At 38.7% G+C, this 25879-nt stretch overlaps 2 protein-coding genes across 5 annotated transcripts in view; one reads left to right on the top strand and one right to left on the bottom strand.

Annotated features, from left to right (window-relative positions):
- ccm2 (CCM2 scaffold protein) lies at nucleotides 1–16289 on the top strand. 3 transcript variants are annotated; one of them, XM_017456456.3, is made up of 10 exons: nucleotides 1–382; nucleotides 9066–9242; nucleotides 9896–9979; nucleotides 10116–10299; nucleotides 10502–10632; nucleotides 12371–12512; nucleotides 13197–13251; nucleotides 13394–13538; nucleotides 13698–13836; nucleotides 14686–16289. In XM_017456456.3, the coding sequence occupies exons 1-10, from the start codon at nucleotides 353–355 to the stop codon at nucleotides 14970–14972; spliced, it is 1374 nt and encodes a 457-aa protein (XP_017311945.1). In that variant the 5' UTR covers nucleotides 1–352; the 3' UTR covers nucleotides 14973–16289. The 3 variants fall into 3 exon arrangements, with proteins under 3 accessions (XP_017311945.1, XP_017311946.1, XP_017311947.1); XM_017456457.2 differs by having other exon boundaries at nucleotides 10119–10299; XM_017456458.3 differs by lacking the exon at nucleotides 1–382 and adding an exon at nucleotides 7913–8378.
- Nucleotides 15142–25879, bottom strand: part of fam167ab (family with sequence similarity 167 member Ab) — a 14026-nt gene continuing 3288 nt past the window's right edge. For both annotated transcript variants that reach the window (XM_017456459.3, XM_047150865.2), the window contains exons 2-3: nucleotides 23925–24291; nucleotides 15142–20496 (exon numbers count right to left, since the gene is read on the bottom strand). In XM_017456459.3, coding sequence (XP_017311948.2) covers nucleotides 20233–20496; nucleotides 23925–24284 — 624 coding nt within the window. In that variant the 5' untranslated portion in view covers nucleotides 24285–24291 and the 3' untranslated portion in view covers nucleotides 15142–20232. The remainder of the gene's footprint in view (nucleotides 20497–23924; nucleotides 24292–25879) is intronic.

Consider the following 25879-nt stretch of genomic DNA (forward strand, 5'->3'; position numbering starts at 1 on the left):
CATTCTGGGTAAAGCGTCCTACGCCCAAAATGGCGGCACGATTGAAAAGTTTGCTGCTGTTTTTGTTCTAGTTTGAAGTTTAGTTTTTTTGTTACTTTGTCTGTTTTAGTTACACAAGTACCTGCCCTGAAGTGAAGAAAGAAGAGAAAGTTTTCTTCTAATATTGCCACAAATAAGTGATAGAGCTGCGGTTTTATTCCTGCTTGTAGAGTTTCCGAGCGGGGATCACTGCTCACATTAACCTTACTGGGACACAGAGAGAGACACACCACTGCTTACTGGAGCAGCGCGATTTTCAAGCTCCGCTAGTCTCCTCTATCCAATTAAACATGAATAGCACTTGTACATAGAGATGGGGGATGATGAAAAGAAAATTAAAAAGGTAAGTTCTGTGCCTGTCTATCAGACTTTGTGTCATGTTTTAACGGTGTAGCTAAATACTACTTCTCTACAGGAGCAGGCTAGCTAGCCTCCTAGCTTAGCCACAGAGCTAGCGAGTTCCCTAACGCTGCGTTTAAGCCAGTGTAAGACTGTTGGACTGTGTTATTATGGTTGGTATTCATATTAATATATTCTCGCAGTGTGTTCTTACGAATAGTGGTTTTGAAGTCTTATTATAATATAAAAAAAACAACACTTCCAGGGCAGGGGACTTCTCAACCAGAGACACTTTTAAGTGTAAAATAAACTCTAACCACTCCCTCTGAATATAAAGCAACTTCTCAGGTATTAGGCTCATTTAACTGTAGAATGATATTTGGCTATTTATTTGTTTTTATTATATCTGAACTTTCCACGGACACTAAACAATAGGTCCAGGTATTTATAGGCCTATTTGTTTTTAATGCACTGAGGTAAAGTCACTGAAACCAACCCATTCAATTCAGGTTGACTGACAACACACAGAGACAGATTGTGCACATGAACACAGGAATAAACCACTACAGGGCACGCTGTTCTAGATAAATAATCAACAGTGCAGTGGCCTGACATAAAGCAGAGTTATTGTTAACACCCCAGCATTAATTGTTTTCCAATAACGGCACTTCCTGAAGTTGCCCATGATTTACATTTTAAAAAAATAAATAAAAATGTATTAACACGTAATGCTTTGTATTTGTTTATAGTTAACATTTAATGATGTGGAATACCTGTGAAACAAGTTAGTTCCAGTTATAAACGCTATCTCCCTCACCAGCCTGTGTTTCAATCTCTCTCCCTCTTGCTGTTAATAAGATAAAACCGAAGCTTGACATGTTACTGAGAAAGTGCAAAGCCCGTCGTTCTGAAGACCTCTGACTCTTTCCATAAACGACTCCTTTCTGAAAGCTTCACCGTATCAACAATTACATGTGGTTTTAATCTGGTTATATGGAGCATCCTTTATACTAGTTCCTGTGTAAGTTTAAAAAAAATCTCACATTAAAATGAGTGCTTTAATATAAACCCGTGATTTGCCTTACAGCCGGAAGTACTGTACTTTCTGTAACTGCTGTTACCGAAAATGAATCAACACCTTCTGACTAATTATAATCAAGCATTTAGTACGTTGCCCTTGCAGTATAATAACACTTTTCCACAGCACAGTTCGGCTCAACTCGACTCTGCTCGCGTTTTTTCGGGGCTTTCCACTGTGGACGGTACCTGGTACTTTTTTTAGTACCACCTCGGTTGAGGTTCCGAGCAAGCCGAGCCGATACTAAATGTGAGCCACGTACTGAGGGAGTAGGAAATTCTCCTTACCGAGTGGTTCTATATTTTGCCTGAATAAATGTAATTTAATACATACATTGCGTACGGTAATAATCTATTAATTGAAAATTATTTATCATTTCTCATTATAGATTACAACAAAGGTTTCTGTCTTAGATTTTCACATCTCGCTTGTTACCGATTTCCAAACCGGCGTTTATCGAAGTCACTCTTGTCGCGGCTGAATCTAACTTAGTCATATCAAGCATTACGTAGGATCTAGAGCGCCGTTATTTTACACTCTTAATAAGGTCTATGTTCAGTGAACAGGAAAGGCGTTTGGAATACGGCCTGACCGTGTATTTGTACAGAGTATCGATAATACAACATTATTCCTGCGTGAAGCCGAGTGGAAGATGGCGCCCACGTTGAGGTGGCACTAAACTGCAGTGGAAAAGCAAGCTCAGAAAAGTAAGTCGAGTCGAGCTGTACCCTGCAGTGAAAAAGTGGCTTAAGTAATCTTAAAGCACATTGTTTTGTAAAACAGAAGTTGACAGTTTGCTAAGGTATTACGTTTTCCCAGGAGACAGACCCAGATATCATTTATTGTACTGAAAAATGGGAAATAAAGTTAATTTATTATTAGTATATCATTAAATACTCGTCATTTCTCTATTATATTATTTCTTTCATTTTAATCTGTACTTTAACACACACACCCATAATGTAATGATTGTTAATAGATGTAAACCTGAGCATGTAACAGTGCTAGTTTAATATCCTGTTGTAAGATTTTCATATCCTGCTGCAAATTTGTAAGACGTTATTTTGTAATCATGCTGCGCTGCAAAGGAATCTTGTAAAAGACGAGTTGCCCCACTTCATTCGGTCGTGTCTCATGTCAGCCCTGCCTAGTAGACTTTCCCTCGGCATACACAAGGGAGAATAAAGGGCAGGGTTTGCTAAAGACTGAGACAGGATATGACTCTCCCGTGACTGCCTACTCAGGAGCCAGGGAAGGAATCTCCTTGGCGTTGTTTCTTTTTCTTGTTAATCTGGAAAACAATAACACTCCCTCAGCTGAGCCATCATCATAGGGGTTTCTCAGGGTGTTTACAGACCATGTTGAGGAAATGACTGCCATTTGCTCCGTCAGCAGGTGTGGCAGGCGGCTGGAAGTGCTTTTTATTATTTATTTATTTGTTTGTTTGTTTTTATTTTTTCAGTGTTCAGTGGCCATTCCTAAATCCATTATTTAGGTTCAGTTGTTCAAACATTGTACACTGTACTAATTGCACAGATAATTAGGTGACAGGGGATTGTGTTGTTTTAATTGTTCATCTTCGGAGCATGTTGTGGAAATTGTTTAGTGGTTGTGATTTGATCCCATATGTTGCTACAGTTCCCTTTAGAAATAGGAAGTTAGGGTGGGATGTGTCGAGGGCTTGACTGCTTTCCTATGTCAGGGACCAGCATTCAGCATGCATCAACATGGAGGAAACATATGACTTTAACAGTTATTCATTGGTACAAAAATAAAAAGATGGCCCACAACCTTTAGGTGATCACACAAATTGTGAAGTTTTATTGACATGGATTTTTATTTTATATTATTTTATAGTTGATATGTCCTTTACTTAACAACATGCATGTGTTGTTAGGTTTGTGAAACATCTAAGTCGTTTATTTTTGTACAGAATGTAATACACTACTGAGGCAGTTGGAGGCAGCGGAAGCACTACTTGTTTCTTTTCATCATGTAATACTGTGTGTGGGACGCTTTGATTTGGTTCACTTATTACAAATTAGAGCTGCAACAACCAATTGATAAAATCGGTAATAATCGATGATGAAAATCGTTGTCAACGAATCTCATTATCGATTAGTTAGTCTCTGCGTGGCACATTTACTCATTACTTCTGTTCTGTAAACACGCTTCGGAGAGTAAATACTAAAGTTGTGTCCCAAATGACGTACTCTACACTTACACTGTGCTCTGAGTACTCTACCGTCCAGTCAGTGTTTCTCAACCGGGCATCCACTGACCACTAGGGATCTGCGGACCCTCGGTTGAGAAACACTGCATAGACGGTAGTGGTAGCAGGGGTCCGTAGGAAAGTTTTAAAAATGTTTAAATATTATTATTTATTTTTTTGCTAAATGTATCCAAACATATTCAAATGAGATGTTTTAAAATTAATCAATTTGGTTACTCGCGTGCATTCACAAAGATCATGTTAGCTGAGCTGACGGTCGTTCGTTGATGGATTTATTTTAAATTTATTTACAAATGAAATGATCATTTGCAAAAAAACTTGGAGTGGTAGAGAAGTTCAAGTGGTGCATTGATGGATAAAATAAACAAAAGATAATTCAGACAGTCAAATTAAATGTCACACCATTAATAAAATTTAATTGAACCAGGTATTTGAACCAATCCCTGTGGAATGACGGGTTCAACCAGGGATTGCTAGGACTGTAGAATTAAGGGTTTTTTTGTGCATCCGTTAAAAGTTATATATATATATATATATGTGTGTGTGTGTGTGTTTATATATATATATATATATATATATATATATATATATATATATAAAGTGAATTAAACTACAGTCTTAAATGAGTAATTCTGGTGTGTGTGTCTTGGGTTCTTTTCAGTCTTATATAATTGAACAAACAGTTTTGTAAAGTTTTAGTCTTACGTTTATATTTGCAACACTCAGTTTGTGAATTTTATTTTAAATAAATGTACGAATGGTACTGAAAGTTTGCCCCCCCAGTCCGATTAATCGGAAAAAAAGAATTGGCCAGCTAATCGGTTATGAAAATAAGCACCACAGTTATAACTATAGCAACAGCTCTCACTGCAAGAAAATCACTGGTTTATAGTAATGCACTCATTTTTTTAAATTTTTTTTTCTTATAATGCCATTGTATATACTAACAATGAATTCACAGCAACTTCTATAGTAGCTGCTGGAAAAATGTAATTATTGATGGTGAAGATTTCTGTAAAGAATTTCTTAAATAATATTTATGGAAGGAGTCTCTGGTGTCAGCACTTAATGTGATGCAAACATTATCTGCCATGGGAGAGACTTCAGAATGGAGAACTTTGCACTTTCCTGTGCTGTGTGTGTGTGTGTGTTTTCCCCAAGAAAAAAACAAGAGAACTTTGTGAGAGAACGACTGTTTACCTCCTAAAATGTAAGTGATTTTCGGAACCACCGTGACCCTCACCAGGATAAGCAGAAGGAAAATGAATGAATGATTGAGTGTGTTTCATGGACATTCCACAACATTAAATGGAACAGATTAAATTAAATATAAACAGATTAAATGTAGGACGTGTCGTTCTTTAACTACTAAATTAGGTACTCAGATCATGCTGTAGCAGGAAAATAATCAGCTCAAACAGAATAAAGAGCAACTGCGGTTTTCGACAGACTGCATTAATCCAGCCTGTCGTTGATTATTTTCCTATAAGAGCAGGCCTCGTTATGTTTTAATCTGTACTTTATTTATTTATTTATTTATTTATTTATTGCAGTCAACATTCATACTTTACATAAGATGATCAAATTTAGCCTGTTTAGTTTAAGCTGTTTAGATGAATAAGTTAACGTGTCTGCGTGTAAGCCACGTAATAAGAGAGTTTGTTCCCATAATCATTATTTAAAATTCAGTGTATTCCTGCCTCATGCTTGGTGTTGCCAGGATAGACTCCAGATCCACTGTGACACTGATCATGATAAAGTGCTTGCTATAGATGAATTAAATGAGACTTCATGATTATAATTTAAGTTTTTTTTTTTTTAAATAAATGCTGTGTGATATTGCCTAGGGAAGACCTGGTGAAATTGTGACGTGACGAAACTTTCCACTGTATATATGTATCTATCCAACAGCTTGATCAAAGCCTGACATTCACTGTGTGGGGAAATCATGCTTAGATAGGAAGGGTTTAGAGATTGTTAGACAGACTGACTGTTTTTACCACCGCGTTTGTTAAACAGGCTCCTTATCCAACATGATCTTAGCAGCAAGCCTAAGCGAGATTTAAAAAGTTCATAAAAACTTTTCCCTGCACAAATATGGTATTATTAATTATTGTTGCTTTTTAAAGCAAAAATAATGTTCAGTGCAGTTTCATCCATCCAAGCTGTTATTGCTATGCAAACTGGTGTGTCCTTCTGCAATAAAGATTTGAACATATGTTTTAAAATATAATGTCTTCGAGATACTACAAAAACCAAAACCGAGTGTCCACAGTTATAACACTGCTCCCTGCCTACACACACACGCATGGGACCCACTTCTTAAAGTGCATTTTTCAAATCTGCAGAACTCAAGGGTGTACCTACTCATTAATTAGTCCATAAAATCTTACTCTACCCTCTGATTAACAATAAAAAGCTGATACTTTGCAGTGTGTTGGTTATACAAGCGAAATAATGGTCAAGCCAGCAAGGTGATGCTTATTTGCATTGATAAATAAAGCACACATCCCTGTATTAAGTTTTGTGCGTGCTGTGTGTGGCTAAAGTGTAAATTGGTTGTTCGTCTCCTTTTGTCCTGATTACTTTTCATCTCTCGAGTTCACAACATGCATCATAAAGCAAGCAACAGTGCTGTTGGACCGTCACACTGCCTCAGTCAGTGAAAAAACCTGGTAATACACTGCCAAACAACTCAGAAGTTGATCAGATTCACTTGACACAGTGCAACTGTGACTGTAGTGATTAATAGCATTAAAGAATATAGATGAATCGTTAGTCTGCATGACGGGAATGATATCCTAAGTTATAAAGTGGACACCTGAGCGTCACATCTGTATGTGGTTCGTCCCCACAACGTAGGAAACACACAGTTGTATAGGATGTGTTTGTATGCTGTAGCATTACAATTTTCCTTCACGAGTTCCAGCATGACAATGCCCCTGTGCACAAAGAGAGCTCCATGAAGACATGGTTTGCCAAGATTGAGGTGGAAGAACTCTAGTGTCCTGCACAGATCCCTGACCTCAACCCCACTGAACACCTTTAGGATGAACTGGAACACTGACTGCACCCCAGATATCCTAACCCTACACCAGTGTCTAATCTCACTAATGATCTTTTGGCTGAATGAACAAACCCTCAGAGCCATGCTCCAAAATCTAGTGGAAAGCCTTCCCGGAAGAATGGAGGTTATTATAACATCAAAGAGGGGAATAAATCAGGAATGGGATGTTCAGCAAGCACGTTTGGGTGTGATGGTCAGGTGTCCACAAACTTTTAGCCACGTAGTGTATATTCATTAACACTAGAAAGGTGCAGCTTCAGGTAAGTCGTAGATGGAAAGTTAATGGAAAGTATTTAATTGGACGCAAAGTTACTATTTACCTCAGATTGCAGGGAGGACGTGTCATCAAGATCTTTTCAGTTTTTATACTTAATACTGTTTTCCAAGAAATGACAAAGCATAAAACATTTATATGTATTAAATGAAATAATTTCCTTGTACTGTGTACCGCAGGATGTTTGTAATGACACAATACAGGTAAAAGACTCGTATCACGAGAGCTGGCGTTATGCTAATGCTAGCCAAACATATCACCACAAGGTGGCACTATTGTAGCAACACTGTGGGGAGCTTGCACAGAAACCAACAATGTAAACTCATCGCACAAGTTTCCTTAGAAATCATGAAGCTGTTCTATTAAAACACTTTGAATGTGTAAGGTCTGAGGGATTGCATAGTATCTACAAAGTTTATTTTTGTCTGTTCCCATAAAGTTTAATTGGTTCTGTATCTCTACAGTATATGCTGATGTAAGCATCAGGCACTATCCAAGGGTAAATTCTCATTAACAGATAAGAGTTAGCTATTTTTAAGACAGAAGACACATTTTGATGTGATTAAAAAAAAATATATATTACTACAGTGGTTTTACATTTTCAGACTGACTGATCATATTGACTGACTGAATAAACATCCAGTTTTACAAGCGATTCATTACGATTCGATTCGAGGCTTGAAGTGGGTTTATTTCTCTTAGTATAGTTCACCTGTAGTTTCTCATGTTACAGGTAGAAGCAGACATGTGAAATGTTGATGCTCCTGTAGTGTTTTAGTGCTGTGCTTTTTAAATAATTAAAGTAGTTACGAGGCCAGTGAGCAGAACGTACGTTACTGAAGAGGTAAAAGGTATTTTTGTTTGAACCCGGGAATGATGTAATAATGTGTAAATGTTAGGGTGTATCCCACAGGCTTGAGTGTTTGTTGTTGTTTTTGCTATTCTAGAGAAGATTGGCTTTGAGAGTTCTTTATATTTGAGATTTTATTTGGATTTATTTTGCTGTCTAGTCATTAACAGAAACAGCTAGAGGGAATAAAGGCAATTTCATGTACCTTTTTAAGTTTTCTTCACAGGAAGCTGTGGTCACCCATCTTCCTTTTCGCACATGTTGCAGCACAGTTGAGTGTATGAGCGGTTGCGTTAGTGTGTTTTTGTGCGGTGGGGTGTGCTGCCTTTTGCTGCTTTGGTGTCTCTCGTGTCGTTCGTCTTATGCCACGTGCCACCTGTTGTGAGTGTAACACCCGCAAGTGTGTTTTGTAAAGGAGCATTGTGTTGAAGACCACCCGAAACGACAGTTACTCTTCTCCTTTTGTGTGTGCTCTATAGAGAAATAATGGAGACAGAGGTAGGTTTACCGGAAGCATTTTATTTCTACTATTGGAAGAAGTTCTACCAATGTAAGGTTTTCTGCAAATTTGAAAAGGTGCTTTTTGATTAGCATGCACTTCTTAAAGCTTGGAAAATGAGGAAGGGAAAATGTGCACAACTCTTTACCACAGAGAAAATATGCAGCTTTTTGCAGCAGTTTTGAGGTTCATAATCCTTTGCTAATATGCCTAGTTTCCTAAAAAAAAAAAACGTTGGAATAGCTGATATTTTCTCATGCGTCCATGGTATGTTTCTTAAACAGGACATTTTGGATTCTGTGGGGCTACTGTGCATTTGTGTTCTGTAAGAATAGTCCATCCATCTTGTTTTTGCTGGCGCAAGATAATAGGTGTAAGAAAAGACTGGAGTCAGCATGTAAGTTTGTCTTTCTGTTTGTCTGTCTGAGGCTAAATTAGCTTCAAACTGCCTTCATTAGAAAAGCATATGCTTCTGGTCACCATGGATACAGTTTCCACAGCAGCTCAGGGGATCAGTTGTGTTTAGTAGAAGTGTTACTAACTAAACGTCCGTGTAGCACCAGAGTCATTTCCCTGTCATTTAAACTATCTCGTGTCACGATTGTGACTTCCAGAGCACCATTTGTAGAAATTCTGCTTTGCTCTTTCCTCACTGTCCCCTTCCTCTGTCTTTCCCATCGGCACAGCCAGGTATCGTGTCCCCGTTTAAGCGTGTGTTTCTGAAGGGCGAGAAAGGGAGAGATAAGAAAGCTCAGGAGAAGTGCACTGAACGACGGGCTCTTCACACCTTTGCGCTCTCTGTCCCCGACCACCGTATCGACCCAGACATCCTGCTCAACGATTACATCGAGAAAGAGGTCAAGGTGAGAATAGCCTCCATGGATGCACAACATAAGAGGTACACGGTGTAGGACTTGCCTATCCTTGGTGCATCTCTGCTCTTATGTAAATGGTGTCAAAGGATATGAAGCAGCACAGTGTGCTAGTGATCTGAATCAGGGGTTCTCAAACATTTTGCATCCAGGGACAAACATTCCACACATATGGTCATTAGAGATTTGTTTTATGAAATATTCATATATCAGGCTCATAATTCAAATGTGTACAATAATCTGAAATAATTTTTGGAGCAATAACGGTGCAGTTTGGCATTCATTATAGGCCTACTTGTTTATCAGTTATTAAGGTTTGGAGTAAATCCAGTTAATTCAAGTGAGCAGAGAAACAGGCTTATAGCTGTTAGAACTTAATAATAACAGCTTTGGTAAAGATGGGTTGTTTTTCCATTGCTGTAACATCATCAACAACAAAAATCAATCAATTAATCAATCACAGACCCACTGGCTATACTTTATGGTCCCGACCTAGAAAACCACAGATCCTCATAGTATTTAGTTATCTAGCTTGTTTGTCGATTAATGACTAAGCTCAGAAAAGAACTTACTGTTTTCTTTTTATTCTTTACACTCATGACCTTGTATTGACTTTTCTGTGTATGTGTTTTGTCATATTGTAGTATCTGGGGCAGCTGACCTCAGTCCCAGGATACCTTAATCCCTCCAGTCGCACTGAGGTTTTGCAGCTGATTGACAAAGCCAGGGTGAGATGACTACAAACACACAAGTGTGTGATTTTCATTTTTTGTTCATAATCAGTCAGAGAACTAATTGAATATGTGGTGGTGTTTTGTTTGTTTGTTTGTTTGTTTGTTTTTTTTCTTCTCTTTCTTCTCCCAGAAGTCTCACCAGCTGGCAGGTCAGCTGACATCGGAACAAGATGCCGTGGTCAGCCTGTCTGCGTACAACATCAAGCTGGTGTGGCGTGATGGAGAGGACATCATCCTGAGAGTACCCATCCATGACATCGCTGCCGTTTCCTACATTCGAGATGACTCCCTGCACCTGGTGATTTTGAAGACAGGTATGCTCACGTGCTCGAGTCTCTTAGCATGATGATCCTGTTTGAATGCTGTCTTTGTACACCCGAAGCTGTGTATTAAATCACATTATTAATACGTTTCATCTGTTTTTAAAAAAATAAACCAGAATCAAATTACGAGTTTTTCGTCATTAGTAATCGTGTGTGTGTGTGTGTGTGTGTGTGTGTGTGTGTGTGTGTGTAGCCCAAGAGCCTGGAGGCTCACCTTGTCCCAGCACATGTCCGGAGCTGTCGAAGTCACCTACTCTGAGCTCTTTATCTGAGAGTGGAGCTATGGATGTCTGCTGCCTGCTCGTGCTGGCCGTCGAGAACAAGGTCACTAATCTGTTCCAACTCAAATACTACCATTTACTAGTTAGAAGACCCGATCATTTGTAGCACCGCGTTCTGTTGTGCCTTTGGGAAGCCTAGGCTGTATGACAGTACCATAGTAATACTGTGAAAAATCTTTTATCATGGGTATTCAGAGCTTTTATAACACTGGCAGTGTGACTCTGTTCCTCACAGAAACTTGAAGGACTTAAAGATGTTTTTAGAGGTCTAATAAAAATTATAAATTTAATCCTTCAGCAGTTTAAAGGGACAGTAATTGAAACTTAATGAGTTTTTGTTCATCATTTAGACTCGAACAAAACAAAAGCTGTGCATTAGAATAGCTAGTTGCAAATTTAACTTGTGAAAAAATTGGAATATTGTATAAAACAATTGCAAATAAAGCATCAGTTCCTTACCATGTGTTTTAATAGAACAAAAATCATTTCCAGGGAATCTGGTGCAAAGCATCAATACAAGTGAAAGTTGTTGCAACCGCTAGCCACTGTAGCTCTTTTTTTACAGTATAATAAGTGACTCGCACTTCAGAGCACGCAGATGAAAGACATCAGAAATTTCAAGTTATCATGTGATCGGAGACGGACGCCTGATATTTAGGAGCTGAATCGTGTAAGACAGTTTTGGGAGGTAATTAAAGCAAATCATTTTGATGATGGACTTTGGCTCAGGCATTTCAGAATGGCACAAACAACACTTGAGATGCTGTGCAATGAGATTGGCCCACTGGTTAGTCCAGTTTTGCCGACCCACTGTGCCCCAGTTCCCACAGAAAAAATTTTTGGAACCAGTTATCCAATCAAATTATTTATCGAGGCAAAGTTACACAACTTTTTAGATTCGCATCCAAGCATTTATTCTGTAAATTTGTTTCCATTCTAGATAATGCACATGCCTTCTTATCAGAAAAAATATTTTGTAGATTTTATTCGCATCTGTTATTTCCATCAAGCCTTTTGCTTTTTGTTTGTTTTTTATGCGATATCCCTCCCAAAAAAAGCTAATGTAACAAAATTAAGCATGGGTAATTCAAAAACTTTCATTGGTTTCAGCAAAATTTTAGGCACAACTACACACAAAAACACATGAAGCTTAGGCCAAAAATAACCCAGACGTTGGAAAATGGCAATACAAATGTTCCTCATTTTCCACGCCTGTGCAGAGATTTAAAACTAGCTCAATTTGGCATAAACACTGCAACGCTGCTGGTGTGCTAGTATGCAAGCGTATGTGCTTGTGAAAAACTGTATGTAGGAGAAGCTTTTTCTAAACCCTCATAGCCTCGTTTGAATGTAGATGAACAGGAAGCTAGTTTTTCAGAGAAGGGAGGGGGTCTTGGTTATGTTTAAGGATTTATTGTGCCTCACGTAATATAAGTGGTATTTTATGATGTACAACCTGCTTTATGCCGAGTGTTGAGTGTATTGTACAATACTCGGACAACTGATTTAAGAGCTTATTGAATATGATACCGTACGCTGTATATTTCTACCCCTAATATTTGTTTCACCAAGTATTTAATTTTCCTTCCTTTGTCAAATCATGTATTTTTGTACATGTTAAATGAAGTTGGAATTGAATCTATAGCTTATAAAGAAATGCAGCACTACTGTTTTGCTTGAATTCATTTGCAGTTTAATACATTTCTCTAATTGTTTGCAAAATGTTGTCTTGGATATAGTCAGAACTTTATGGATGGTCTCTGCTGGTTGTATTGTTTCAGGCAGCCGCAGAGGAGCTCTGTCTGCTCCTCAGTCAGGTCTTCCAGATAGTCTACACAGAATCTACTATCGACTTCCTGGACAGGACTATCGACTTCCTTGACGGAGCTACAACGCCCACTCGGCACCTCTCCCTCTACAGCGGTGAGTGGAAATGGTGACTGCGTGGTGGTGATCACAGCAACACACACGGAACAAGTAGTCGGAAGATCTTTTAATGTTTGTTCTTGGAAGTCAATCCACATTCTAGGACTCGTTAGACCTTATGTAATCAGTCACTCTGAAAATAATATTTAATTGGTTTGAACTGAAATGTTTAACTTTTCACTTACTCTTTAACTTCTTGATTATTTGTTGCGGACTGAAACCGTTCACTCAGAGGGGTATTAAATTTTAGCCTCGGATATATGTTGCGAAACAGATCTGACAGTGAACAGATCTGACATGTTTGTTTATCATTTTTTGCACACAGCTGCATACCTTGTAGTTGTTATAGTAACAATGCCGGTTTCCAAAGGTTGCGTAGTGCTGGCCAGAGTGGTTACCAATGTAGATATTATGCTTTACATAACAGCAAAAAAAGGACACATTTGCTCAAGATATCAAGAAATGCCATACACAGAATTACAGGGAAAACATGAAATCCAATCTAGCTAGTCACTTTCCCCATTTGCCACATAAAAATCAGCTAAATTTTGACATTTATTAATCAGCATATGTATTGAGTGGGTTGATAATTGAAGAACTTGTGGAAGCAAAAGTGGAGTACTAAATAACACATGCTGTAAGTCATTAATCACAAGGGTTGTGTGTTATTTTATACTCAAGATGACTCCTCAAGCAAGGATGTTAAAGAGCCATTTGAAGGAGGCCCAGGCACATTGTAAGTATTTACTTGATTTCAGTATGTGTTAATTGGGTTTTTATTTTTGTGATTGCAGTGAATTCCTGTTAATTAACTCGACAATCTAGCCAGCACTGGCTGCATAGAATGCTATGATGGTAATCTTTTTGGCCAATTGCAGCTTGTTTCAGAGCTCATTAGAGGCAGCAGGGCATTCTCCGTGTTCATCGCCATCATCCACACCAGCATCGCCACAGGACAAAACAGCCAGCGAGAGTGAACTAAGCACAACAGCAGCAGAATTACTCCAGGACTACATGACAACGGTGTGTGTGCACATGCATTTTTTTTTAATAATTCAGTTTTGTATGATTGTCCATAGTCCAGTACATAGTCCTTGGTTTGTTTCTTCAGTGAATCTTGAAAAATAAGTGCTGAACTCCGACTCTGTTTTTTTTTTTTTTTTTTATGTGTGTCTCTTCTAGTTAAGAACAAAATTGTCCTCTCAGGAGATTCAGCAGTTTGCCACACACTTGCATGAGTACAGAAATGGTGCCTCCATCCACGAGTTCTGTATCAACCTGAGACAGCTCTACGGAGACAGCAGGAAGTTCCTCCTACTCGGTGAGCGCAGTTTCCTGTGGCCAAACAGCAAGCTGCAGTTTTAAACAGGAACCACATATGAACCACTTCATTGAAGGCCATGGAAAAAAGTGAAACCGTATGCAGGCCCTTCCAGTCTGCATTGTTAGAGCCTTCATGGCTGATGCTTGCCTTCATAAGCTTTTTCTCTATGGCTTATGCATGTCTTCTGTCATCCTTGTTGATGTATTGGCACAGACTATTGCTCAAAATGTTATTGAATTGCCCTTGTCTCTTACTCTGTTAGCGCACTATGCTATATGGCCTAAAGATTTGAAGACATTACACCCATATAGGCTTTTTGAACCTCCCATTCCAGATGTAGACTGTTGCAATAACCTACACACTTCTGCGAAGGTTTGTCCATATTGGAGTGAGGAGGTCTGGGGCGCAGTTAGTGTTCCAGTTCATCCTAAATGTTTTCAGTGGGTTTGAGGTCAGGGCTCTGTGCAGGACACCCGAGTTTGTTTACTCCAACCTGGGCAAACCATGTCTGCATGGAGCTCGCTGTGTGCACAGGGGCATCGTAATGCTGGAACAGGTTTGCGCCTCAGTTCAAGTGAAGGGAAATTGTAATGCTACAGTATACAAAGACATTTGTGTGCTTTGTGGCAACAATTTGGGGGAAAAGCCACATATGGATGTGATGGTCAGATGGTCCACAAACCTTCGGCCATATAGTGTACGAAATGTTCGTGGCCCATTTTAGTAGCTTGTTGAGTATGAAATAATTATTTCTACAGAGATTATTTATCATGGTATAAAATGACATGTTCAGTGGTACTTTACCACTTTATAATTAGCCTACTAATTTTTCTGGTTCTTTGGCAGGCCTTAGGCCCTTCATCCCAGAGAAGGACAGTCAGCACTTTGAGAACTTCCTTGAAACCATCGGCGTGAAGGATGGCCGCGGCATCATCACCGACAGCTTTGGCCGCTACAGACGCACAGCCAGTTCAGCTTCTGACTCGACCACCAATGGCAATGGGGCAGCAGGAGGGTCAGATGAAGGAACAGTGTCCTCTGAGGGTGATGAGTGGGACCGCATGATATCAGACATCAGCAATGACATTGAGGCGTTAGGGTGCAGTATGGACCAGGACGGTGTGTCACCCTGACGGCAAACCTTTCTCAGTGTGCTTTAGCCAATCACCACTTGATATACTGACTGTTACATAGTTCACTGGTCCATGTCACTTTGTCAAATGATGCTGGAATGTCAATACTATGCCACCTCAGTTTAATCCTGGCTCTTATGTATTGCTGTGACTACATTTCAGTCATTCACCTGGATGATGGTGCTTTTTGAGACACTTGAAGTGCATGTGGACCTTCTGTAACTGTGCGTGGCACAGATGATGCTTTCATGAGAGTTTATTGGCAGTATCTGCTATCGGTCATGACACAGTAGCTTTATAGGCTGATCTGCGACCAGCGTTTAGGTTTCTTTTATGAAGGCATTAGATTGAAACTCCATTTTAATTCTCAAGCATTCACATTTAAGATTAATGCAAAGATTTTGCGATACCATTGGCGTCAAGCGGGGATACCAGGACTGATGAGACGCAAAACGAAGTGGAATAGCTATATTTTTATGAAGCACATTTGAAATGATTCATGTTAGTCTGTGGATTGTGAGGTAAGTCATATGCATGGATTTCACCGGGAAATCAAGGCAGTCATTTGGGTACCTTCAGTATCAAATGCAGATTCTTGAAAAGACAGTTCTGTTTTTACAGCATGAGCAAGGGGATTACAAAAGATCAGGGTTTCCGGGGAGGTGTTTTTACTTGCCAATTTTAGCAGCAGTTTGACAGCTGATTCTCAACTGCTAGGTTTATTTTAAGATTAGTAAACTAAGTGTCTGCCGGAACTGTTAAGTAGAGCCAAGGTGTGTTCTCGGACACAGTTTGAGTTTCACTTAACAGTTGTGTGGATCAGTGGTTTCCTGTATATTGTCACTTATGACAGTTCTTCTTTTCCAGTTTAGCTTAACTTCCGATCCATCAAGTGTGTTTATTTCTCTCTTTGTATTAACTGTTTGATGTGTTATTCTTATTTGTATTGCATAACTTTTAAACACATTTTACTATTATGTTTTTACAACTAGTGCCGGTTGTAATTACCCCATGATTTGCAATGCACCAGGTAGAGAAGGTAGCTCTATATATTTGTTGGTTTGGGCTGACAACTTTGGAGTCTTAAGATATTTGACAAAGCCGGTTAGCTGGCTGATGGTGTTCAGTGTTTTGTTACACTGCGAAGCAAATATGTCTTGTTATACAGTATGTTGTAGCCTTCTTTGAGTTTTTGGTAGCCTGACATTGTGCCTTGCAGAACAACTGCTTATTTTATCATCCAACAGGGATGTAAGAATCATTCTGTAATCTGTTCAGATTGTGACCAAGGAGTTGTATTAAATATTAAGTTTAGTATTCAGAGTTTTGTGAATGTGCTGTAGGTTGTTGTTTGGATATTCCTTTTCTGGTCCAACCTGCAACCATCAACGTCTTTCCTAATAAGGCCAGCATATGAAAATACATGTCAAAAATCACTTTTCTGTTTTGATTTAAGGCAACCTGCATTGTAATAGCAAGATGTTTCAGGATGAGCATGTCACTGTTCTGCACTTAGTACTGCTCTTCAGTTAGACGCCACACTTAATCCAGTATATCTAGTATATATGGCAGCTGGGGAAAAAACTTCACATGGTTAAAATTGCCTTTTTAAATTTTTATTTATTTATTTTTTTACATGTTCTAATTGACATTCATAGTCTCATGGATTTTCTAGGTTTTTCTAAAGTGAAATATTCTATATTCAAATGAAGCAAATTTACAGCCGTAATTAAGGAACCATTAGAAGATCTGCCTCCTTATTTATGTAATGTAATGTAATCTTTGCACAAAGCATTGGCAAGATGAAGACCATAGCTTATAAGTGATCATTTTCATGCTCATTAAACTATTCTGTGGTGTGCTGTGGATGGGATCATAGTCATCCTGGAAGACACTGCCCCCTTCAGGGTACAAAAATGTTGTTGTTATTGTTTTTAAATCATAGGATAAATTTGACCAGTCAGAATAACTATCAATTTGCAGTGACTCTTCCATGCAGAAAATATTTATAAGACTGCACTGTCCTACATTAAGGTCGTGTAAACACTTTACTGGCCACAAGCTTTTGAATCTTGATGGTTGCAACCTGATTGACTCTCCACACCTCCACGTGCCAGTTTTCAATAAGGCAAAAAAAAAATTATGGCCTTGGTAGAAAGATAGTCATTCTACCAGACATGCGCTATACGGCATTTGTTTGATGTTTGGAAATGGTCAGATCGTTTGGTTAACAGATGCGCCAGTCATGCTGGAAGTAAATGTTATTTAATTTACTGTGTTTATAATGTAGGGAATTGGATAATTTGAAACATAATGATTATTGATATATATTGCTTTTTTTTCCTCCTCACATTGATGTTTGGCTAGATTTGTAATATTAAATATATAATATGTAATTGGGAATATAAATCAAATATACTTGAGATGAGTTATATAAGGAGAAAAAAAAGTTTCAAAGTTGTCCTTTCATTTTGGACATACACCCATGCAAAGGAACAAGCAGTTAAAGAGATCTCTTTAAATAGGCATAAGCCTTTGCTAATGGTCTGAGTATGCAACCTTCTCTGCTAGATAAAGCGGATTAAATGATCCCAGGGTGGATAATAGAGGAGCCATGTTTTCTCCAGCCTGGTGTGACCTCAGCTTGAGTTACCTGAAGCGATGCTAAAAGTGTAGTAGGATAAGTCTGTGCTATCCTAAAGAGACAAAATCTTTCATCTTGGGACAGGTCTTGGACAGAAAACATATTAGTAAGCATTTCTTTCTGTATGACTCGGGTTAAGACTCTACAGGAACAGGTGCTGACTTTGGCAACCCTGACGTAAATGAATACCACAGTATTACATTATCATTCCTGGTCAGATGGCTTGGTGCCTGCTACAGGCAGAAAACCGCCAACTTCCTTTTTCTTTTTTCTTTCTATTGAGACGGTAGATTATGTCTCAGAAAAGAGAGAGGAAGATCTTAACCATGACAGTCTATTCACTCATATAACTGTGACTCATTCATACAGTTGCATGATGTGCTTCTTGCATTTCAGAGGATGTCTGTCGGTGAAAGCTTTCTGTGTTGAGCTGAAAGAGCAGCTCCTAAAAGAATTTAGGTGCAGACACACAATAAGAGGGAAGCCTCAGGCCTCAACAACAAAGGTAGGTCATATACTGTACGTCACTGCACAGAGATAAACAGGAAGTCACAGTCATTGTATCAAGGTTAAACATACACATCATGTGTCCTCATACATAAACAATTAATACTGTTATTCTGTGTACGTTCATTCTCAGGGATGGTTCCGTTGTTATAAATGTGTGACTAGTCATGCCACTAAAAGTATCCTTAGTCACGTGATACTGTCTCTAGGGAGCATGGAGTTTCCCTCCATTACTCCTTTTTGTGTGTTTTCCATTGATTGAAGCCAGTCATTGTGAGCAGCGGTGAAACAGTAACCTCCTGAAAGCAATCTTTTGGCAGCAACCCACCTGTCCTACTTTTGTTTCCCACATTATCTTATCCCGGGGCTTCTTTTTAAAAGATGTGGATAAGTATCAGGGAATTTTCCCTTTCTGTTGTGTGGCACTGCTGTTGAATTGGAGTGGGCAGCAACAGGAGGTTGTCATGCTAGTTTATCCTAATTGCTCAGCTGAAAAAAAGGAGATCATGTACTCTCATGAAGTTTTTCTTTGCTTCTTCATTTTAAAAGTGACTGACAAAATTCCACTGAACTTTTTTTTATTAAACAAAGAAGTCAGTAGACTTGACTATAATGGCACTTAATCAGCGCAACATTTCTATCTACACTGTATGACTGATGATCTTTGATAGAGTGCTGTTATTAAAGTAGGTCCCCGGTCCATACGGAATCAAAGGACACACATTAAATGTAATTACACACAGCGCTGTAGAGTATTCGAGTCTGATTGATCAGCAGGTGTTTCGTTTTCCATAACGGCATGTCTCCGAGAATAATGCCAGCTGTCAGGCAAATCGTGTGTTAATATTATCGTGCTAATTATCATTTCTGAGTAACAGGTGTTTCATAGGGACTTGTATGGCAGATGTATTTAAAGGGAGGGAGTGGGTGGGCACATTGGCTTAGTGTTTAGTATGCATGCCTTGCACCTCTGTGGCACTATGTGGGACCCTGAATGTTCTCCCCATGCTTTGAGGATTTCCTCTGGGTACTCCAGGTTTCTCCCCAGTCCAGACATTGTAAAATAAGAGACTAGTCGACGATCGACTGTTTTACAACATAACCAAAAAAAGGATTCCTGTCTCAATGATGTTCCACAACATTAAACACAACTACTAAAGGTTAAAAAATTTGGCATGTCTTCCATTAATACATTAACAATTGTATTTGTTAGCAGATTGCTGAGTTAAAAGAGGAATACCTCAGTGATTATTTTCCTAGAACAGCTTGTTTTACTCCTAATTTGGGTTCTCTACGGACCATAGTAAATGTGTAGTACATCTGTAGAGTAAAGGGTTTACTTAATATTGAGAATACTCAAACTAATCTAGAATCCCGTGTCTCCCACACTACAGTAGGACATAAATAATAAAGTAATAGTAGTGGATACCAAAGCATTGAAAACTTTCATCCCAGCAATACACTATTTCAAACCCAATCTTTCAGTGTAAACCCTTTATCAGATACAGAGCAGTTAGAAAATGTTCTTTATGAAATTGTTATTTGTTCAAATTGAAATGATTTATTTTATGAAATTTTGCACTAAATGTTCAACGGATAAATTATTAAGCTCCTGATTTGAGACACTTTGTCATATGTGCCAAATCTGAGTACATGTTATTGAAATGAAAACTGATCAGCGGAAGGCAAGCTGGCACGGCGTATTCCTTCTTCTATTTGTATGATTATTCTTTCCTGTATCTGCTATAATTATCTGTAGAAAATTTTGTTCTAGCATGTACAAACCAATACACAATGAAGTATAATTTTTAAAGCATACTTTTTCCACATTCTGTGTGACATAATTGTTCAAGTATTTTTTTCTTAATCGAGCTTATAAGGCTTGATGTGCAATTAAAATGATACAGATGATGTATACATATTGCATACAATGCAGAAATCAATGAAAACATTAAAAGCAAATTACACAGTGAGCGCAGTATTGCGGCTAACAGGTTCATGTTTCGTTACAAAATATGTCACAAAATATTTTTCACTATAATACATTTACATACAAGATCCTTGTTTTCACACTGAAGACAGGATGCACGTGACTTGTTTACTTTTGGGCTAACAGAGGGAGAAGCGTCTCGTGTTTATGTTCATCTTAGTGACCCCAATCAGTCGGAGAGGTGCTGACAGACCAAACCCAGGTGTAACAGGACTATCGCACAGAAGATCAGAGAGCTCGTCGTGCTCCTCCAGGCCAAACGTGGCAGCGTTGAGCATTCGTCGGTGCAGGTGGCACGTCTGCTCGATCTTCAGTTTGTTGATGTCGCCGCGTAGGCGCATGAGCTGGCGGGCAAGCTGTTGGTCCTGCAAACGCATCTCCTTCTGCAAACGAGGAGTGAAGGATATGAGTAATCTGATTAGATGCAAAGCCTCAGAGACATATTTCTGCTTCATGTCATAATTGTAGGTCATCACAAATGCACTCTCAATTCACAGAGAAATATTTAAGTTTTCCTCCAAAGGTCATCCCACCACATGCATATGCTTAAAATGTAGTTGTTTTTATGATATTTAGATGTTCCATAGACATTTGAGGATAACCTCACATATTTGCAGTTTAATAAATTATATCTTAGCACAAAATTCAAGTAGTAGTTATTTTATTTTGCATAATTTATTTTTAGAACAAGTACAGCAAGAGAGTATGACACCACAATGTGTGGTAGCTCAGCAATAAACTACAAACACCCTACTACAACCTGCCATAATTGATGGAACATAATTTGCAATGCCCAGTTTTCTAAGTGTAAATGTTCACAAACCCTTGGATTGGCAAGTTTGAGGGGATTTATTTATTTACGTATTTTTAAATGCAAGATAAAATTGTGCATGTGGTGGACTGTAATAGCCCATATGTACCCAACAAATATCGGCTACGTCGTTGTGCAGCTTTACTCGAGTTAAAGCAGATAAATATAAACTTAAGAAAGATCCATAAAAGAAAACATCTGCCTCAAGTCATGCTGATTTTATGGTGCGTTCAAGTCCTCCTGGTAAGTTTGTATTTATGCGTTGGGAAGTTGTAACTATGGTGTCAGGTGCGTTCGAGTCACTTTGGTCGGAGCAAGATGGTGGTGCACCTTCTCTTAATTAACTACAAAAAATACAGCAAGGTTTTTCGCTCTACTTCCAGAAAACTAAGAATGCGCCTCAGCTGTGGTTTGTTTTTTTTTTTTTGTTTTTTTAAATGTTTTTAATCAATTTATGAAGCCACTGTAAACTTTCTCGTTACGTACTGTATTATATCGTAATTGTTCAATGCTATCGTATTTTGTGCAGGCTATTGGCTTGATTTATTCTCAATTAAAAGCCTTGCAAAGATGTGTTAAGCAGTTTGCTTGTATTTCAATAACTTGCTGCATATACCTGAAACATAATCACTGAAATCAGCTTCTGAGACGAGTAAACGTTCAATTTCAATAAATTTATCGTCAACTACAGATGTTGCATCCATTGATTCCAGCATGTTTTCTTACTGATACGCCCCCAACTGTCAGCCCCAACTCGGAAACTCTGGGCTCAAAAGAAAATCCAGACTCGTAAATGCCACTTTGTGGTGGTGTTCATGTGTGTTCAACTCATAAATTCGATCTTTCCGACATGACTTGAACGCACCATTGGGGCGGCTGTGGCTCAGGTGGTAGAGAGCGGGTTGTCCACTAATTGTTTGGGGTTGGTGGTTCAATTCCTGGCCCACATGTGACTCCACATGCTGAAGTGTCCTTGGGCAAGACACTGAACCTAGTTGCTCCCGATGTCAATGTAGCACCTTGCATGGCAGCTCTGCTACCATTGGTGTGTGTGTGAGAATGAGAAACGGTGTAAAGCGCTTTGTAGAACTGCTAAGGTTAAAAGCGCTATATAAGTGCAGACCATTAGTTACTGATGGTAAATTAGTTCCCCTTTCCCCCAGTTAGCCAATGGGAAACATGGGAAAGCATGAGCTAAACCTAACGAATGACAGCTTTATTCCTAATCTCCATAATATTAGCAAGCATGGTAACGCTGATGATGCAACTAGTTGAATACTATTAACCATACACAAAGTGCAAAATAGTTATTAGCCGTTTCTCAACATGTGTTCTTGCGTTCTATGTCGAAGTTCCGATACTCAAGAACCGGGGACACATGAAATAACCTGGATGTGTTCTTAATATCGAGGATATAGACAGGATCCATTGGATGCAGACCTGAGCACACCGAACCTGTTCGAAGTCCCAGAAGTCATTGCGGTAAAACAATATCACATGAGAGAAATCTGACCCATACCTGTAGTTTTAACATCTTTTAATGACAATAATCTAAATAAATGATTTTGATATTTGATTTAGACTGAGATATATATGAGGTTGTTGAAAATTCCAATTTATCCCTGAGAAGTATTTTAATTAAACTATGCTAGCTTCCATCCTGAGAGAATGGTAAACTCAGCTTAGTTTTTAGTTAACATGAGGTCTTTTAACCAGCTGAAACTTATTACTTAGGGAGCACTGAAGAGATGAGGACCCTGTCCCGCTACTATAAATGAGATTTGGATCACCAGCACACTGACCAGGAAGTAGAGACTTCAGTGGCGCAAATTTTGGTGAGCATGCTGGAGCAGTCTCTGTATTGTTAAAGTGTATGTACTTTGTAGTGGAAAACTTATTTTCTTAGTCAGTATATTAGTTCATAAATAATATTTGAGGTCCCATACGCTATTTTTTTTAGTTGAGCTCTCATGAAGTGCCATCATCATTATTATCCTCCTCCTCAGCCGGACACTCATGCTGTCGATCCAAATCTCACTAGCCATTTAGAGTAAATTGCTGTTAAGTCCCACCCACACGAGAGGTTTGTGCCAGAATGCCGAAGGTAATCTTGCGGAGCATAAACGAAAACTCTGGCAGTGCATTCATAAACCATAATTAGCAACAAGGAGGCTTAAAAAACTGTTAACTAAGAATGCTGTTTATTTAATTCCATACCTACTAGGTGTAAGAAAAACACCAGACCTCTGTTGAGCAATCGTGGATTAAACTGGTGGAAGTGGAATCCACTCACACTACTCTGCTCCTTTTCACTTCTGCTTACTTTGATAATAACAAAACGCTATTGTGATTACATGACAATGGAGACTGGACATTCATGTTACAGAACGGCTAGCATGCTAATGGGCAAAATAAATGAAAGGGTCAAGGGCAATGCATCAAAATGGCAACATTATCCAACATGCTCGCCAAAATCTGCAGCAAAATAGGTCTTAAGAGGTTAGTTCATTTACTATATTGGTTAAATTTTGCTAATTAACTATCTTGTTTAATAAATATTAAACTTGTAATCTCCCAGAGCAGGGTTTCACTACATTACTTCATTAGTTTATTAAATTTTTTCTTGCTTAATAGCTAGCTAACTGGACATGCTGGTTTTTATTTTCTAAGTGAGCATGTCAAGGAAATGCACATCCAAAATGAACTTTGTTTAATATGAAATATATAGCCTACAATAGTATTTACAGTGATCTATCCTAAATAATAAATAATCTGTAATCTCCCATAATGGGGTTTAAGACCTCTCTGGGCATTCAGTATACTGTTTTACTCACAGTAATAGGAGATACTAATTTTAATACTCTAATTGAGAGGTTTAAGGAAGAACGCATCCAACAAAAAAAATGTGAAAAAGTCTTTACTATCAAATTTAATAAGATTTAACCTGTAATCCCCCACACTGAACCTCAACTACATCAACCACAATCAAGATTCTCTCACCAGTTCTTTCCTCAGCCAGATGAGAGCTTCATCAATATTCCCAAACCCTTTCAGGTTTCTTGAAGTCAGGCTGCATTCTTGTGTTAAATCCAACTTGTGCTCATTTCTTTCGGGCCTGTCTGTGTGTTCCTGTCCTGCACCTTCACCTAACACAGTGGATTTTGTTGGGTCAGATGGTCCTTTGGCACCGGTAGCTTCTACTTGGTCCTTCCACTCTTGATAGGAGGGTCTCCTGGTCTGTAGTCTTAGTCTCTCAGCCAAAGCCTTTAAATTTCTTAAATGGTCATCTGGTGCAACCTCCAGGTTATCACAGTCCAGGCTACTGACGTTGTTTACATTAATCTGTGGCAATGTGTCCATGGCTTGTCTAATATACAAACACAAGAGTAGTTAAAAATAAACTGGAGATAAACTGAAATGCTAATGCATCCTACTTTTTGCAATAGCTGATCACTAATGCTGATAAGGACCTTTGGAAATGCAAATGAGTTTTCAGGGAAAAAGGAAACGAGAGATTCATGTAATGTGTCCTTTTATGTTTAACATACAAATAGAGATTATTCACATCTTCTGTTTGGGAAAATATCATGTAAGCTTGATTCTTCCTTAAAGCAGAATATACAGTACCCTCCACTAATATTGGCACCCTTGGTAAGTATGAGCAAAGAAGGCTGTGAATAATTGTCTTTATTGCTTAACCTTTTGATCGTTTGTTAAAAAAATTCTCAAAAGTACTCTTCTCTCATGGATATCAAACAATTGCAAACACAACACGGGTTTATCAAAAAAAAAAACTTTTATTAAATATATCTGTACAACAATTATTACCATTTTAGTCAATACTTTGTGCTACTTCCCTTTGCCAAGATAACAGCTCAGAGTCTTCTTCTATAATGCCTGATGAGGTTGGAGAATACATGGCAAGGATATGAGACCATTCCTCCATACAGAATCTCTCCAGATCCTTCAAATTTCGAGCTCCACGCTGGTGGACTCTTCTCTTCAGTTCACCCCACAGGTTTTCTATGGGTTTCATGTCAGGGGACTGGGATGGCCATGGCAGGACCTTGATTTTGTGGTCAGTAGACCATGTTTGTGTTGATTTTGATGTATTTTAGATCATTGTCCTGCTAGAAGATCCAACCACGGCCCATTTTAAGCTTTCTGGCAGAGGCAGTCAGGTTTTCATTTAATATCTGTTGATATTTGATAGAGTCCATGATGCTAGGTATCCTAACAAAATGTCCAGGTCCTCTGGCAGAAAAACGGCCCCAAAATATTAAAGAGCCTCTACCATATTTAACTGTGGGCATGAGGTACTTTTCCATATGGCTACTTTTCTGTGTGTGTCAAAACCACCTCTGGTATTTATTGCCAAAATCTCTATTTTGGTTTCATCTGACCATAGAACCCGATCCCGTTTGAAGTTCCAGTAATGTCTAGCAAACTGAAGACGCTTGAGTTTGTTTTTGGATGAGAGTACAGGCTTTTTTCTTGAAACACTTCCAAACAGCTTGTGGTGATGTAGGTGACTTCGGATTGTAGTTTTGGAGATTTTCTGACCCCAAGAAACAACTACCTTCTGCAATTCTCTATCAGTGATACTTAGAGATTTTTTGGCCACTCAAATCATCCTCTTCACCATGTGTTGAGACAATATAGAAACACGCCCAATTCCAGATTTATTCATAACATTTCCAGTTGACTGGAACTTCTTAATTATTGCCCTGATGGTGGAAATGGGCATCTTCAATGCTTGTGCTATTTTCTTATAGTCATTTTTGTGAAGCTCAACAACCTTTTGCTGCACATCACAGCTATATCCCTTGGCGTTAACCATTGTTATGAATGGGGAACTAAGGGAATTTGGCCTATGTGTTACCTCATATTTATACCCATGTGAAACAGGAAGTCATGGTTGAACAATTTCCTGTTCCTAGTCACCCAGGTGTACT

This window comes from Ictalurus punctatus, chromosome 25 (assembly GCF_001660625.3).
Source record: "Ictalurus punctatus breed USDA103 chromosome 25, Coco_2.0, whole genome shotgun sequence".
Classification (NCBI taxonomy): Eukaryota; Metazoa; Chordata; class Actinopteri; order Siluriformes; family Ictaluridae; genus Ictalurus; species Ictalurus punctatus.

Bases quoted from the DNA above. Each gene is read 5' to 3' on its own strand.
- ccm2 (XM_017456456.3), top strand. From the start codon at position 353: ATGGGGGATGATGAAAAGAAAATTAAAAAG. The intron at 10,633-12,370 runs GTCACTAATCTG...GTATTGTTTCAG, and splicing joins TGCTGGCCGTCGAGAACAAG to GCAGCCGCAGAGGAGCTCTG. The intron at 13,539-13,697 runs GTGTGTGTGCAC...TGTCTCTTCTAG, and splicing joins TCCAGGACTACATGACAACG to TTAAGAACAAAATTGTCCTC.